This window comes from Anopheles ziemanni, chromosome 2, assembly GCF_943734765.1.
Source record: "Anopheles ziemanni chromosome 2, idAnoZiCoDA_A2_x.2, whole genome shotgun sequence".
NCBI classification, from domain to species: domain Eukaryota; kingdom Metazoa; phylum Arthropoda; class Insecta; order Diptera; family Culicidae; genus Anopheles; species Anopheles ziemanni.
The window spans coordinates 21,626,194-21,642,397 of record NC_080705.1 but is presented as its reverse complement, the minus strand read 5'-3'; the positions used below and the strand labels follow the sequence as shown (position 1 = coordinate 21,642,397).

The 16,204-nt window shown below is 43.7% G+C and overlaps 1 protein-coding gene across 1 annotated transcript; it reads right to left on the bottom strand.

Annotated features, from left to right (window-relative positions):
* Positions 1 to 10,929: 10,929 nt before the first annotated feature.
* Positions 10,930 to 15,902, bottom strand: LOC131285417 (ankyrin repeat domain-containing protein 13C). Its single transcript, XM_058314276.1, has 6 exons — positions 15,727 to 15,902; positions 15,205 to 15,246; positions 12,561 to 12,665; positions 11,680 to 12,485; positions 11,353 to 11,600; positions 10,930 to 11,071 (listed from the first exon to the last, which is right to left on the bottom strand). Exons 1-6 carry the CDS (start codon positions 15,827 to 15,829, stop codon positions 11,014 to 11,016), a joined length of 1,362 nt encoding a protein of 453 aa, XP_058170259.1. The 5' UTR covers positions 15,830 to 15,902; the 3' UTR covers positions 10,930 to 11,013.
* Between the last annotated feature and the right edge of the window lie 302 nt (positions 15,903 to 16,204).

Here is a 16,204-nt window from a genome sequence, read left to right as displayed (position 1 = left end):
TCACGGTCGTGACAATTGGCACGCACGGGAAACACGGTGGGATTTTCTTTCACGCAATCCGCGCTCGATTCCCTTTCCTCTCCTTTTCCACCCACGGGTGACGACGATGGAAATTAGTCGTCATATTTTGTGGGTGTTATAAACCGGGCCGGACAGCTCGGCTAAATGGGAGATCAATGGGGGCCAAACACACGGTGCCGAGAAAGCATGGGATTAGAGGGAAAAAAGCGGTAGCAAACGTAGGCGAAAAGCCGTCAGAAAGTTTATGGGGAAAACGTGGCACATAAATCAATCGGTCACGGCGTTGCTGATTGCACCGCCAGTAACGCCGGCGGAACAACGTTCTATTTAACCGTTGATGAGCGCACCGAAATACAAACAGTAAAAATGATGGGCCTATGTATTTTATTTTAATTAGATTTAAATTTCTAATGCTCGATCGTGTATATTAAACATGGCGAGGTGATGAAGAATCGAGTGAGTTTCTGTCATATCTGTTTCATTATACTAAACAGAATCGTGGATAAAGGATGAGAGTGAACGTTGAAAGTTACATGAAATATACAATAGTTTAAACATATACAAATTTAGAAGGGCTCAGACTTCAGCCAGCTGTGTCGTTAGAAGCTGAAGTTAATCGCAGCGAGTTTAATGGGTTTAAGACATTAGATTCAAGTGATAAAACACAAAACGACAAGAGTTTTCTTGCTAATACAATTTTGCTTTCTGGAACTCTATAAGGAAGAGGAAATATAAAAGAAGCATATAGCAATTGAATTATTTTAACCGGAAGATGCTGACGATACCGAACTTTATTTGGGAAAATAATGGGCCACGAGTACAACTAATATTTATTTTGAATCAAACATGCAAACCCGGACACCAAACTTTGGCAGTATCCATATCCATAAATTTTTCTAGTTAGTATAAAAACAAAAATACACAGTAAAGTGATAAAAGTAATTGTTTTAATATTTGATAGCAATTAAAATGGGCATAAGTTACTAGCTAGAAACATTTTTTGTTGAAAAATATTACTAATGGTCAGACAAAACAAAACCAAAAATTGTCACTCATCTTTCACTTTCTTTACTTCATTTCCATAGTCGTTTATATTTTTGCAAATTCCAGTGCGGATTTTGCGACAGGAAATAAAAAACTTAAAGGTCTGAAGTTTCCAGCATTTACCGTTTGGAACCGCATTCAAGTTTAGATATAAATCTGTGCAGCATCTGGCTTGGTCTAACGTTCTCGAAATATACGGACGATGTTCATTTGTTTCTTCCAGCATTGAAATTTACTAAAGATCTCTCTCCTATTATAGTTGGAAGATTTCAATCTTCAAGCATTTAAGATATTCAAGGGATCATAAAGCATTCCCAAGCAATCTTTTAATTACTGTTTGTAAGAAGATTGGGAAAGTTAATGGATGACGTGATCAGGGAAGGAGACAGAGAGAGAGAGAGGGAGAGCAATCATTAAATTTTAACATCATCAGTTCAACAACATCTTTCGTACATCGCAAAGCTTCCAGATCGTTAGCATGCTTCCCAACGACACTTAGCAGTCTCAACAGAGATTTTCTTTTCGGGACGGTTTTAGTTTTAACTGCAAGTGACTTGAAAAGCCGCCCGCCACCGGCCACATCGATCGTATGGGACGCACATGTGTAAAGAAAAACACGGCGGATGACATGTGGGGAAAACAAGCGTGCGCATTCGCTCGGTTGTCGGTTTTAATTTTGCTTTCGCTGCGGATCTTTAGCAAAACAAATTCGTCCATCCATCCATCCATCCGGCATATTGCGCGCCGAAACACGCGATTTCCGTATGATGGATGGTGATCTACTCTCGACCAAACACGATCTACTACCCGCCTTTCCGTTTCGGAGCGTTCGCTTTTGAGAGAGGGGGGTGATAGATATTTTACCAAACGAAAATCAACAAGGACGACAAGGATGTTGTTTTGCACAATTTGGGAAAATGGGTTTTAAATGGAAGTGGGGGGGTGTTTTTCCCTTACCCCATCCACTTTATTCTGCACATTTTTCGGGGTTGGTTTTGCCTTTGCTATCTTTTTTTTTCTCACTCGGACTATTGTTTTGTCCACCCCCCCCCCCCACCCGGTGAGGATTTGGGGGAAAAATGTGCCTGTTTTGACGGTTGCCTGTCAAAATAGACAGTTTTCCCCCCCTTCACCATGAGTTTTCTAACCACCTCACCCTTGTTGAGACGAGATTTTAGGACACCAGAACGAGAAAAACGGTAATTGATTGATCGGAATCGAATTTCCCGATTTGTAGTGCGTTTTGGCTCACCATCATTCTTTCCGCTCGTTAGTCACCGGTTTGTAATTTCTTCAAGAATAACTCGCCCGGCATGTTCACGTCGGCGGACAGCAAACAAATGGCGTCGTTTAACACGCATGGTGCGTATTTTCGTTAACTTCTTTTGTACGCCAGGAAGGCACAGGAAGGTTGTTTTTCCGACCCGCGACGCCTCCGAGATTCGCTTTGTTTTCCATCCGCCGGACAGTTTGCCGCCTTTTTGTCGGGTGTTATAAATCGACCTACCCGACGACCTAGTCTCACACCCCATGGTTGGGGGATCCTCGTTTCAGTACACTTTTCCCTTCCCAGGCATTTTTCCGCTTTCTTCTAGACAGTTTGTTTTTTGCTACCTCCACAAACGGTTCAACTGTTGACAGTGTTTTACGTCGCTCTTAATGTTGATCGCTGCCAGTTCGAGGTCCAATTTTCATTCACTTGATCGCCTTGTGCTGGTGTGCGTTTAAAAGGGAAAACCTTATTGCAAAAAAAAACACTCGAACTGAATCTGTTAGTCTCTTTGAACTGAATGTCGGCATTTTTAAAAGAAAAGAAAAAATGGAAAAGACTGTCCACCGTCGCAAGACGCGGTAGGGAAAGCGGAACAAACCTGACAAGTAGATATTTTAACGAGCCGGTACTATTTGCTGGCGTTAATTTATGTTCTTCTCGTGTGCGACTCTGCCCAGTTTAATTGATGGGAAAAACCGACACAAAAAATTTAAATAAATTTGTTTTTGAATTATCATTAATCCTTTGATTTTTAAGTTATCTAGCAGTGACATATTTGTAGGTTGATCTTCTATTACACTGAAACAAAATACATCGATTTACGAGCATGTTCTCCGAAGTGAACTCCCGATAAAGTAAATTGCTCTCAAATCGAGACGGGGGAAAAATATGGAACAAACTTGACAACACAACTCATCGATCGCTCTAGGCAGGAACAAAAACAACCAAAAGAAAACGGGACGGATCAGCAATAAGGCGAGAACCCGGTCATCCGGTCATCTGCCCGACCGTAACGGTCATGGTCCAGTCTCGACCGAGTGGAGTGATTTAATTGAGCGAATAAAACATGGCGCTCGGGATGCTGGATGTTGGCCACACGCTCCTCCGAACATCGGCTATTTATGACCACCACGTCTGGCCTTCCCCGCCGCGACTCGGGACAAAGTGGGTTGCCGGTATGTGGGGAGCCCGCGGGGGGCCCGGAGAGGTTAATTTGCCAGCGCGCACGAGTTATTCGACATTTGCCCGAAGGAAGGCCGGAAGTGTTGCAAGTTCCGTCGACAGGTCGAGAGTGTGGCGTTCAACGATGAAGAAAACAGGAAGAAGGGGCTTCGAAGAATGCGTACCGTTGAATGATGTGTCGACAAAACCCGGGGGGACCTTGGAGAGAGAAAAGCGGATCGACAAGAGTTCCCTTGTTGAGGAAGGTTTTTCGTACGTTCGTGACCTCTTTTTCAAACTATGCTCATAACAATTTTAAAGATCAAATTTGTTGAGTGAAATAAAATGTATACAAGTTTTAGTTACAAAATATTTCTTGCGACCCTTCGGTTTGAAAACTCACCCCAAAACATGAGTACATAGAAAATTACACGATCTCTTACCCCAACAAATGACTTTAAATTACTTCCCGGATGCCTCCGGCAGATGAACTCAGCGTTTTCTTACCTTAAACAACGCTAGGAAAAAAGAACGGTTCCAAAACGAAAGATAAATAAACTGCACCGTAACGTGAGTACCGCATTACTCGTCGCTACTTTGTATCGATTTTTCCAAATAAAACTCAACATAATCACTAACCATTTTTCTTCCCATGCGAATACACTCGCCACTCGGAAAAACCGAACGTGAACCAACCTTCGGTCTAGGGCGCCCAAAATGTTAAACAAATAAACAATCTCCAAGTCGTTTGTGGGGAGGAAAACCAATGGTTGTTTTTCCAACCGGTTTGGCATTCGAACCCGGGGTTCCAAATCGTGCGGCGTGTTCCAGGGAGAGCAAAGTGTACGCAATCATACATAAATGCGCATAAGTTTGCGGCGTTTTCCAGAACATGTACATGCAACAACGGTGGTGGGAACGATTTTCCTTCGCTTTGATCCGACATATTGGGCAATTGAATCGATAAATCAACATGTTTAACAGCAGATCGTAACCTTCGGAAGTCATGTGCCTGTTCATGAGCGGCGCAACAGGTCGCGGAGATATGCTTTAATTTAATTTAAAAGATTTCTTGTTTATGCCCGTCCAAAGATATTCCCATTCCCAAAAACCTAAAACCACCGTCGTTATTTATAGGCCCGCCCATCGGTCGATCGTTTTCGATCGTTCCGGGTGAAATTGGTAAACGCGTACACACCACGCCGGTCGGGCCCAACTCGGGCCGAGGTGTTGCTTTTGGCACATCGTTAGGCATGTTGTTGGAGGTGCGTGTTTTTCTTTTCGCATCGTTTCAGGGAGGGTTTTTGGGAGTGTTGTTTTAGCCGGTAGTGATTGGTTTCGAACGTGATCGTCGGCCAAATTTTACTGATCAATTTCTGGAGATTGGCAATTTTTGTTTTCGTTGAGGGGAAGGCGATCTGTGGGTAACAGTTTTCATTAGAAAAGTTATCAGCTTAATAGTTTCAAGTTTTCAAATGATTGGTTTTTAAATTAGTAAATGTGGTTGTAAAGAAACAAGGCAAATTGAAAAGTTGGGAAAAATCCCGTGTTCGATTTTGTTGCAATTTTAATTTGCATCAGGACACATCAAAACGAATATATGTATTCCACTCCGCATGTCGAACCAATCACCCTTAAAAATGTACCAGTAGGGCACACGATCGAGCGCACAACAATTGGTACGCATGTGGTAGATATATATTTTAATCGAACTGTTTTCATTTAAACTGCATCGCTGCGTACCATAATCGGTGACATAATCTACAAATGTAATACCAAACTTGGCATGCACCGTCCGTTGCCCTTCTCTACTTTATTGATTGAGTTATGACTCTCTGAAAGGGGAAACAATAGTGGGGATGATTTTATCACCCGCCACGGACCGATCAGCGGCAACGATTTACTTTCGCCTTTCGCGGAGCGAAGCAGAAATGGAATCGAATTATGTCCCCATCTTCAGCGCAACGTCGGATAAGAAATTCAACTTGTGTTCGGATTTTACGACCCCAGCACGATCTACCCCCACCCCCTCCCCGGAACGGAAGCGGGAGGCCACTGACGGTGGAACGGGAACTGCATACTAAGCGGGAATTATGTAGCCACCATCGCTGGGCCATCGCGGTCACGCGCAAAGTGAAAAAGAAAAGGGGTTGGGAAAAAACCGGTAAAAAGTGTAGGTGGTTTGAACTATCGCGACAACAATCGGGATGTTCATGCTTAATTACAGTGAGGAACCTCAACAAAAGCGCAACCTAATTGAAAGTATTAAGCGCTAGCACTTAGTCGTTTTCATTTTCTATTTGATGAGATCTAAAGCTGTTCTAGAAATACAACATAAGGTTAGGTTTATCTAGTATAAATTTTACCATGGACGAAATGGGCTCTTACTATATTGCCTCTCACTGTAGACATCGATAAAAAGTGTACGCACCGCGGGAACGCCTGATAACTACCAAACATTTGCACTTTACTTCCGCTGCACCGGCACGCGGGGAATGGCAACATTCAATTTGGACATTTTCTGCCTCGGTCCAATCGGTCAGCAGCTGATGGAATTAGATTGGACCCCGGGGGAGTGGGACAGCTGTAAACGGGATAGAGCGCCCGAAAAGTTCGCCAACGGTGGTGGGATCGGAAAATGATAATAAGTGCGTTCCGTAATTCGTTCGGTTTGGTTGTGGTTTAGTTTGTTATTTAAAACCAGCCCGTGCGGCCTTCAGCACGATCAGTCGTGTGGCACAAACTTGAAGTAATTGATCGTTGTTGAAGGATCGGCGACGGTGCGGATTGGAACCGAGCAAACTAGTGAACCTTAGGATATCACCATCATGACGACTAGAGTGAGTGTTAAGCGGTTATGATAAATAAGCGCCATTCGATTACCTAAAGTGAATCTTGAAATTTTCCTTTCAACTGTGGAGGAGTGTGAGTTATTTGAAACAAAGCTACGAAAAGGATCCTTTTTTAAAACGACAGTTTTTCCGCAGAAATTGATCGTGTGTTCTCCAACTCAAAATGTTCCATTTGTTTTACGAGTGTTTAATTATTTTGACGTTGTATATTTGAGATCTTTTGGCTAAAACTGTTAACATTTTAATAGAAACTATTAAAGCTAGAAAAAAATGAAACTTTCCTAAATAGTATGATTCACCAGGCGCCTCCATGTTTCCCCTATTCAAACGTGTTTTTTCCATTCACAGGTAGTATTAATTCTTGCATCGCTGGCCATCGCCATGCCGAACCTGCCACCCTCCAGCGCTAGTGACTTAGAAAGGTAATTACTTCGCTCTGTGGTAGTAAACCATCGCAGTTGATTTTTATTGTGGAAAATCAATCGTTTGGCAGAGAGTGCGTCAAACGTCATCGTAAACTCCCTCCATGTACCTGATCGACATGTTATGCCTTCAGCTTGTTTGCGTTCACTCAAGCTCGGCCATTTGCGCTTACTTTCTCAACGTCCAACGCTTGGATTAACACCAGCATCTCCGCAGACTGGTACACATAAACAGTATGGTAGCGGAAAACCGGACACCCTTCGAGAATGTTGGTTTTTGCTTCCGTATGGAACGGATTAGCGGCGGCCGTTGTGTTTTTCTTCCGCGAGGTGGAAAACTCCACCATCCTTTCCGATCCAGCTCCGGATCGGGAAAGGAAAAGCAAACATTCCCGGGCGGTAGCGCGCGAAACACACTAACCATCTGCCAAAACAATCGAAAATCGATCCACTCCCCGGACCGTTGACCATCGTTAGGTCGCTGGTTTTCAACCCCCGATCGTCGCTAACTCCCCTCCCCCCTCCCATGGTGGGGTGGAAACGTTGAGTAAACAGCTTTGCGCGAACGACGGAAATCGATTAGCCTGCAATTAGGCTGTAATTTGGAAGGAAACCCACTCAATTGGGGAGGGAACGGGATCAACGGAACGAACACTCGAGCGTACGTTGGAGTGTTTCAAAGGAAACCATTTTCCTTTTAATCGCACGTAAAATACGATCGGTAGGATAATTTTGGGAATGGAAATTGGCAATATTCCATTTCCATCAAATCGGAGCGCAATTGCTGGGGTTTAAGTAGACGCGTGATTTAAAGATTCTTCTCCCGCTTCGTCGCCCGCCTTATTCGCATGATCAGTAAATCGCTGTTCGGTTGGCGATCGAATAGAATAACCCGTTTCAACGGTGCCCTGTTGATGGCCCGGGTTGAAATCTGTTTCTGTCCTGATGTCGGTATTTTAATAGCAAAGCGCTATTTAACTATCATTGGCCGGCAGCCAAATTGCATTCGTTAGACGATGTTTAATACAAACCCGGGAATGGAAATTGTGTCGGTTGAGATTTACGATTCCCGGTTATCTTTTAATAGAAATTATTTCCCTTTGACAACAATGTAGAATGTGGGTTTAAAAACGGTGTTTTGTGCATTTCAGTTTCGCAGCCACCGAAGCACTCGCCCATCACCACCATGACGACCTAGCGCATCATTCCGAAGCTCTTCTGCATAGCTTTGCCAGTACCGATCTACACCATCATTCGGCCGCGTCCGCCGCTGCCACCGCTCTTCTACAGCACGAGGCGTTGCATCATGATGCCCTGCACCACGACGCACTGCACCATGATGCCCTGCACCACGATGCACTGCACCATGATGCGCTGCACCATCACGATGTCCACCATCATGACGTGCACCATGTGCATCACGATGTGGTCGTCACGCACCCGCAGCCGACTGGCTTCTGGAAGAAGAAGCTCGTCTGGAAGCCACGCTGGGTCAAGAGCTGGCAGGAGAAGAAGGTGTACGTCGGCGTCTGGAAGCGCGTCTGGGGTCCGGTGCAGGTGAGCGAGTGGGTGCCCATTCCGAAGCCACCACCGGGCTGGACCAAGCATCACTAGGATAAAACCCTTGAATCGCTAGGGGGGATCGCGAGTAACCTGGGGCCATCGGTCGATGTTTACGTACGAGTAGATTGTAAGCCAACACACGCAGTCAAGATTGTCTTAGGCTTTTAAGAAAGTAAACGTAAGTTACTTGTTATAAATTGTACAATAAAGAAATCATTCTCTGAAATATACAGCGCGTTACGGACATCGAACTATTAATGTTCAATCATTAGGAGAATTTCGTCATATAACAGGGATGCAAGTCACTGTAGCAATTAGTTTCTTGCTGGCAATTGCCGTGAAATTGTTTGCCAACTGAAAGAAAATTTGGGACGGAAAACATTGACATCCATAAATACACGAATTGCGTTGTCTAGAGCTTGTGCTGAGCTCCTTGAATGTTGGATGAATCCCTTTAGGCATGCTTAGGGGAAAATGAGCCAAGATGTACCGGATCGGTACTAGCTGAATCATTTAAAGATTATTTTAGATAATGGAGTATTTTAGTTAGCATGTTTCAAACTCATGTATGATTTCGCTACCATACTTTAAGGTATCACTGTGTGTGTTGAAATGGAAAAAAAGAATTGTTGTTTTCATACATTTTGGTTATAGAACTGTGAAAATTATGAGTAGATTTCACGGATGAACTGTGAAAAAATAATCTTTTTCGCCCAAGGGGTACTTATTGCCTCACGATACTTTACAAACTATTTACACCTGCCAGCAGCAGTAGTGGTGATGGTCGCGTAGGTAGTTTTTCGTTATGATTAATTAGCCGTCAGGAATGTACATACCGCATGGGTTTACTGTCGATCGGTCGTACGATGGGGACGCCACAGTTGGTTTTCATCTTCGACAATTATAGTTTAGTGTTTGCTGGAAGAGGAAAATGCTCATTAGCGCTATACTATATTTATCCCTTCTAGAACCGATCATTTTTTAACATGAAAATGATAATTTACTCACACATATTTGCATATAGTTTTCCGTTTGCTATTCCATGTTTCTTTCGTCACTCTTTAAGAATAAAATGTTCCGTCAGTTTGTAGATTTATCTTATTTCCCTAACTGCGTCTTTGCTAGGTTCTTCCACTTCTTCACATAAGAAACATCTTACAAATTGCCGATTTTGGTTGACTGATATACAATTCTGTTGGTAGGGTTCCTTCTGCTGCAGATGTTTCACTCCTGTTTCATTTGCTGATGCATTTTTACACCGTTCTCCCCTCTACAAACGCCTTCCTCCGAAGGGCTTTTTTCTAGTTTATCATCTATCCGTCAGCTTTTTAACACAGATGCACATACACACACAGAAGAGTTAGTCCTACAAGGATACAGGCCTGTCACATCCGTGCGGTACATGAACTTCGTGCACACGGTGGCGGTGAGGCAATGAGAAGGATATTTTCTGCCACCGTGGGAAAAAGTCGCGCCATTCCGAAACCTTTCGCAGGCACTGCGAAAACAGTGTAATAATAGACAACTGGATGGGATTTGTTGGATGATTTTGGGGGTTCCCTGTAAAAACAATTATCTACACGCAAGCTTCTACTTGCGTGGACATACATTTTACGTTTTTTTACTAGACGCCGAACAAAGGGTTTTTCCTTTAAATTTTGTTATTTTTCTTGGGTAAAATTTGTCTTCTCATTTTTCATCCTTTTTGTTTTGTTTGTGTGCTTCGAGTTTCCAGTAATAATTCAATTCAATATTCACTTTTGGGATTTCAATATTTTTTCATTACATGTTTTGTATACCAAACGTCCAAATTTCTGCGATGCTTTTCCAAGACTTTATGCTCTCCGTCGCCCCTGCTTATATAAAAAAATGATATCTTACGATTGCAATCAATAATCTTCACAATTAAATTAAGATTTCTCTTACGATTATCCTGTGTTCTTTAAGAGTAGTGTTCATTGCTTATGTCTTTGTTTTTGTTTTGTTGGTTTCTTTATGGTTAGCTGGTGATTTTTAATTCATTCGTGTAGGAATAATTTAGACAAAAATTCGCCCTATCCTGTATGTTTGTAGATAGACTGCGGATGGACTCGTAGTCTATTTCCGGTCGAAAGAAGGAGGATAAGAGGAAACACAATACATGTGGGCTCGGCTGCAAAACGTAAACTCCTGTCGTCAATTCTTTCCTCCATCTTTCAACACACAAATAATAAACTACTAGCCTATACAGGTCTTGAATACAACAGAGCCCTAAGCCCATTTTTTTAGAACTACAAAATATAGGCGACCCCACTCGGAGTAGAGGAGCAGGGCCCGTACAACCACAACGTTGAAATACTTGAGTGTATCCAGAACACGTCCTTGACATAGTTTTCTATTCGCATTCGGCCGACCCTCCCGGCATTAAAACAGCTAATCCAAAATCACATCGATCGCATGCCACCGTATGGGCAAGTGCGTTCGGGCGTAAATGAGGTTTTGCCACAAATTACTTCACTCTAGATCCTGGATGACAAAGGTACGACGAAGTGTGGAGAACACGGTAATTTCCCCTTGGGCCCACAAAAGACGGCTCCACCGTAGACGGGAACGATGAGGATATTTCCGCCTTCCCGAGGTTCGATGGCGGGTGCCAGTTGTTGGGCTGTACTGGGCGGTAACGATGTGCCGCATGAATTTACTCGGTCGAAATCGAAAGGTCATAAATCAGGAAATCTATAAAATAGATGAGAAACCTGGGCGCGTTAGTTATCATGCTCAACGGTGGATTAGCCAAGTTGGGGGGTTGTAAGGTGCAAAGGAAGATCAAGTGTTGTGCGCGTGTGTTCATTTTGAAAAAGATTGTATCGGTTGTTGCAAAAACCGATATACGGGGGGAAAGGATGGCCACACGGAAGATGGATGGAGGAGACGTGGGGGGAAAAAAAGAAAGAGAAGAGAAAGAGAGAAAGTGTGAGCAGCGTTTTAGATGGAACGAGGAATAGTAGAGGATCGGGCTACGGCGGTATGCCTTTACCTCATCGTGTCCTCCTTGTAGTCATCTGGGATGACGAATAGATCGGGCGAAATGTCATCCCGGAACTCGAACTTCTGGAAGGTTATCTTGGCCGACACGGTCGGCAGAATGGGGATGTCGATCTTCACCGGAAAGCCACTCGGCAGCTTCAGCGTGACGAACTCGCGCAGTTTACTGAAGTGCTTGAACGGCGCTATCACCTCCAGCACGTTTAGCAGCATGTCCACGCTAAGGGGAAAGTCTTTGCTCTGGTGGAAAAACAATCAAAGAAAAAAAAAATGAGTCAATCCAAAGCAGTTATTAACAATCCCATTGATTGGTACTCACCATAGCTACTGTTGCTTTAAAATTCTTACTCGACTCCTTATAAACTAGTTCCCGGCCTAGGTTCGGGTACTGCCCTGGCTCGGCTGCAATGTAGTCTTCCCAGCGGACGCCACTTGTTGGTGGTGGCTGCAATGAGGCCCTCCGGAAAATTTCCCCATTCTGATCGATCGTACCCGGTTGCCCGGCCTGTCCACCCTTCGTCAACGACTCCATCAGTGCCTTGTTCTTCTGCAAATCGTCCCGGGATAGGTGTTCGCGTCGTTTGCGCTGCTCCAGTGTCAGTCCGTTTATTGTGTAGAGATCACTGTCGTACTGTCCGGCCACCGTTTCCCTCCGGTCCTCGCGGAAGATCCAGCCGGATTGTGCTTTCGTAAAACTAATACCCTTCGTGGACATTTGCGCCGCCAGGATGTCGCTGGACATCAGAATGTCCACCTCGTCCTCGATCTCCAGCTCCGTCTCCTCGTGGCGTACGTGCTGGTAGCAACGGCACTCGTTGTCGAGCGCCGTCAGCGAGTCCTTCGGAGAGTTTTCACCCTTAAAGATGAATGAAATGTCGCCACGCTCCCATCGCATGTCGGAAAAGTCGACCAGCGTCGTATCGAGCCGGATCGAGCAACCAGATTTGTGGATTTTACACACATCCGAGGGTAGGATGCGGGAGATCAGCGGTACCCACGAGTGAAAGTCCCACTTTAGCTCCATGTAGAAGTCACCCATCTGGTTCAGTGCTTTCACCAGGTTCGGGCGCCTCTGTTCCATCTGTTCGCGCGCCTGTTCCTTCAGTTTGCGCAGCAATGAGCTGACTGCAAGGGAAAGATAAACATATCATTATAACCGCAATCGTTTTGCAAGGTAATACACGAATGATCAATGCTTACTTATCTGTCGATCTCCGTAGGAGATCGCCTCCGCTAGCGGGGACCATCCTTGTGAGTTTTTTACTTTAACCGGTGCGCCGTGTGCAAGCAAAAGAAAGGTACATTCTAAAATAAACCAAATGAAATGTTGATTAGATTAATTATAATGTTATCATCAGTACGTTGGCTAAACCCCTTTAAGCGTTACCATAACATGCTGCTTTCTACTGAATGAAAAAAGATAACATTCAGACCACGCGATACTGATAAATATCAGATAATAAAAATGAAAAAAGAAAACGTTGAAGTTAATGTGACAAATGATTCATTATGCCGCAAAAGGAATGAACGACGTAAAACCTAACTAACGCAAGTCATCAACCTCCTACCACACAATGGGTTTTCATTGTTCACGCACGAATCTTTGAAAAGCGAAAGAAAATTGATTCCTTTCTTTTTTCGAATATTTTTTCAAATAAAGTAACTTCTCTGTTGACGAGATGGTAGCTAGAGATTAATGGAAGAGTGATAAAATTGTGTTATCCCACTGTCAAACGTTGCAGGTTTTATAATGTTCTCTAACGGTTATTGAATGATTTCGAAGGGCCTCGAGGTTCACGTGGCTCCAGGTAATGGCGGCTCTCTACCATGCCATTCCAGCTCCTCAAATCCTCGGGGAGAGATTAAAACAGCTTGGATGCGTAGGGAAAGGACACCGCAAATGAAACGACGTTCACGTTGTACCTTTGCGTTGGCCCGGGTTAAGCAAATAGGATGTCGGCGCTTCCTTTCCAGTTCCAGGAAATACACTCCGCTGCTTTACTAAAAATAGCCGAACACAAATGGATCGTCCAATGTAGAAGGAAAAAATCTAGGGGGTAGGTGGAAGGATAAGTTGATTCGCGCGGTGATGAAACGAACCGAGCCAGTCAAGGGCTATCGAAGGAAGTCAACAAACCGAGGATATAATCAATACAAGGAGCAACAAAACAGGCAGAGAGGACCTTGATAAAAGAGAAAAATAAAACACAAAAATACCATTCCAATCTCTTTCCTTCCGATTGCGACGCATCCTTCGCGTCGTGGAAAAATTCTAGGACAGGAAACGACACTGAATCAAGGTTATTGACGGTGGTAGCGATGAGAATCGGCTCGTTTGCTTCTAGCTCGAATGGCAATTAGAGAAAGGTTGAGTGCATTACAGAGAAAGGGAGAGTGTAGAAACCACTCAACAAGAATTTAAATGGAGCGGACGGCTTCTAGGAAGAGGTTCACGTTAAGAAATCGAAAATAAATGAATAGCCGCGTGATAGCTCCTTGCATAAATTATGAATATCGGGAGATAGGGAAGAACATAATCAGAACACAATATCTTTGGAGAACATATCTTTTCGAAATCTCGGTTACAAGACCGAATGCTCTTAAATTATATTTAGTTATCAATCAAATTGATCTGTTTCAATCGATTTTTAAATAGCCTTTTTGTTGTTTAATATTCTTCTTATCGATATTTAATATCGTAAATGTAGTATAATTTAGATGAATAATCATCTAAAAATGCACCAAATAGGAATGATGCAAAATATGCAACATCACATGATTCATTTCAACCTAACGCGTGTGATAAACCACTTAAAAATAAACATAAATCCACCCACCTTATCTTTTGGCGCACAGTTAAGACACCTACTTCCCAACCCCGTTCACTGACTCAGCAGTAAACGCATTCTTTGCACGTTTGTTTGCACTGGTTCAGCGTGGTTTTTAACCTTATCGCAGAATCAGACACCACATGTGCCCACGTACAAATCGATGCTTTCTGCAAGTCGTTCAAATGGGGTTGCCCACCCCTTTGCGCTTCCCCGGTACGCGATATATTTTCCGATAATGCCGGAGGAACACCCTGGACAGAGGAAGTTCATTAAAAATCGATCCAATTGAAATTACCTGTTTGCCCGGGATGTAAGGTATTCCCAACAGCTACTCGGCAATTTTGCGGCGATACCAAATGTATCGGTATCGATGTACTGAAAAGTGGAAGTACTTGAAAAAATAAAAAAAACCACACCATTCGACCACCAGAGTGCTCTTCTTATCAGCGTGCCGCATACATACGACAAATGAATCGAAAGATAAATAACAAATAATTGTACCTATCCAGTGGGGGGGCAACCGAAGGCAGACTAATGTTGCGGATATTTTACTCGAAGGTACTCGAAGAGCTCGTTTTTCGTACTTTCCACGGTAGCAACGAATAGGATAATTCACTTTGCCGTTACTGGAAAGACAATTTCGAGACCTCTTACCGGGCACTGGTCTCGACACGGAGAAAAAGTTCGCGTACGAATGCACTGGGAAGCGAAACGGAAAGCGACGTTATCGCGGCGCACTTTCATCTTCACTCGTCGATCCGAATAAAATCAGCCGCTTGATATGCGGTTACACTATCCATGGGGAAATGGGTTCAGTGTGCGGAAAGGACGACCATAGGCGGAATGTATAAAATATTTATATCAATACAACGTTGATGGTTTTCCATCGCCAAATTACTGTCACGCATTTTATGCATTCAAGTAACCATTTATCTTTTAGCTTTTTATATTAACAATGTGCTGTTCCAACACGTAGTTTTCCCCCCTTTTTAGGTTCTATTCGGTTGATTTACCTTTTCTTCCCAGCATAACCGCCAAGTGAAGTGGTGTGTTGCCTAAAACGAAAAGAATAGTTTGTTGTTATTAATACCGAACACTACGAATGTCTTTTTCACTGATGTATCTATTTACAAACAAAACTTTGACTCCATCATTTCCAGCCGGCTCAAGGGACCAAGGACATAGCGACGCGCGAGCAAATACATTTTGTTTCAAGGATTATTTCATATACAAGTGTGCATTCTTTCGTTCGCTTGTTTAAGAAATTACAAATCGGTGCTACTTCCGGCAATTAACACGCTTGAGCGGCGAAAGAAATCGATAAAACCCCTTTCGCTTCTTTGCTTATACAACAAAAAACAGTTCGGATAGCTCGAGCTAATAAACTTAGCGATGCATAAACATGAGCTCACAACGGGAAGCCCCGGGAATCAGCTAACTGGTTATGCTCGCGCGTCTCCCCGGGAAGTTTCTTCTTGTGGTGGCCCGGAAACGGTGGAACGAGGCTGGTGCAGCAACGAGTTCAATTCTCTTACCATGTTTATCTTTTTCGGCAATTTCGTGCGTCCTGAGCAGTGACGAAAGTTTACGCGTATCACCGTTAAACACGCATTCATGCAGCGGATACGAGTCCGACATTCTTTCGCCGACATGCACTGCAGTTGATAGAAAACATTTTACCAAACACAGGACGGCACGGCAACTGCACGGCAACGGCACGGCAACTGCACGGAAACGGCACGGCAACGGCGACGACAACGACGGCGATGGAACACGCGACGCGTTGCAGTCGATTCTTTTAGGGAATTGTTTCTTTCAGGGAAAACGGTTCGATGAACGACTGAAAGACTGAGTTTTGCACGGGAATGGTAAAACGTCAAACGAACTAGACTGCTGTCAGTGTCAAAATATTTTTCTTTGACCAAGGTTACTCGACGTATGGTTCGAGGTACAATAACTTTTATGTTCCTGAATCGATTTTTACAATTGACCACTCAAATGAATGGTCTTTTC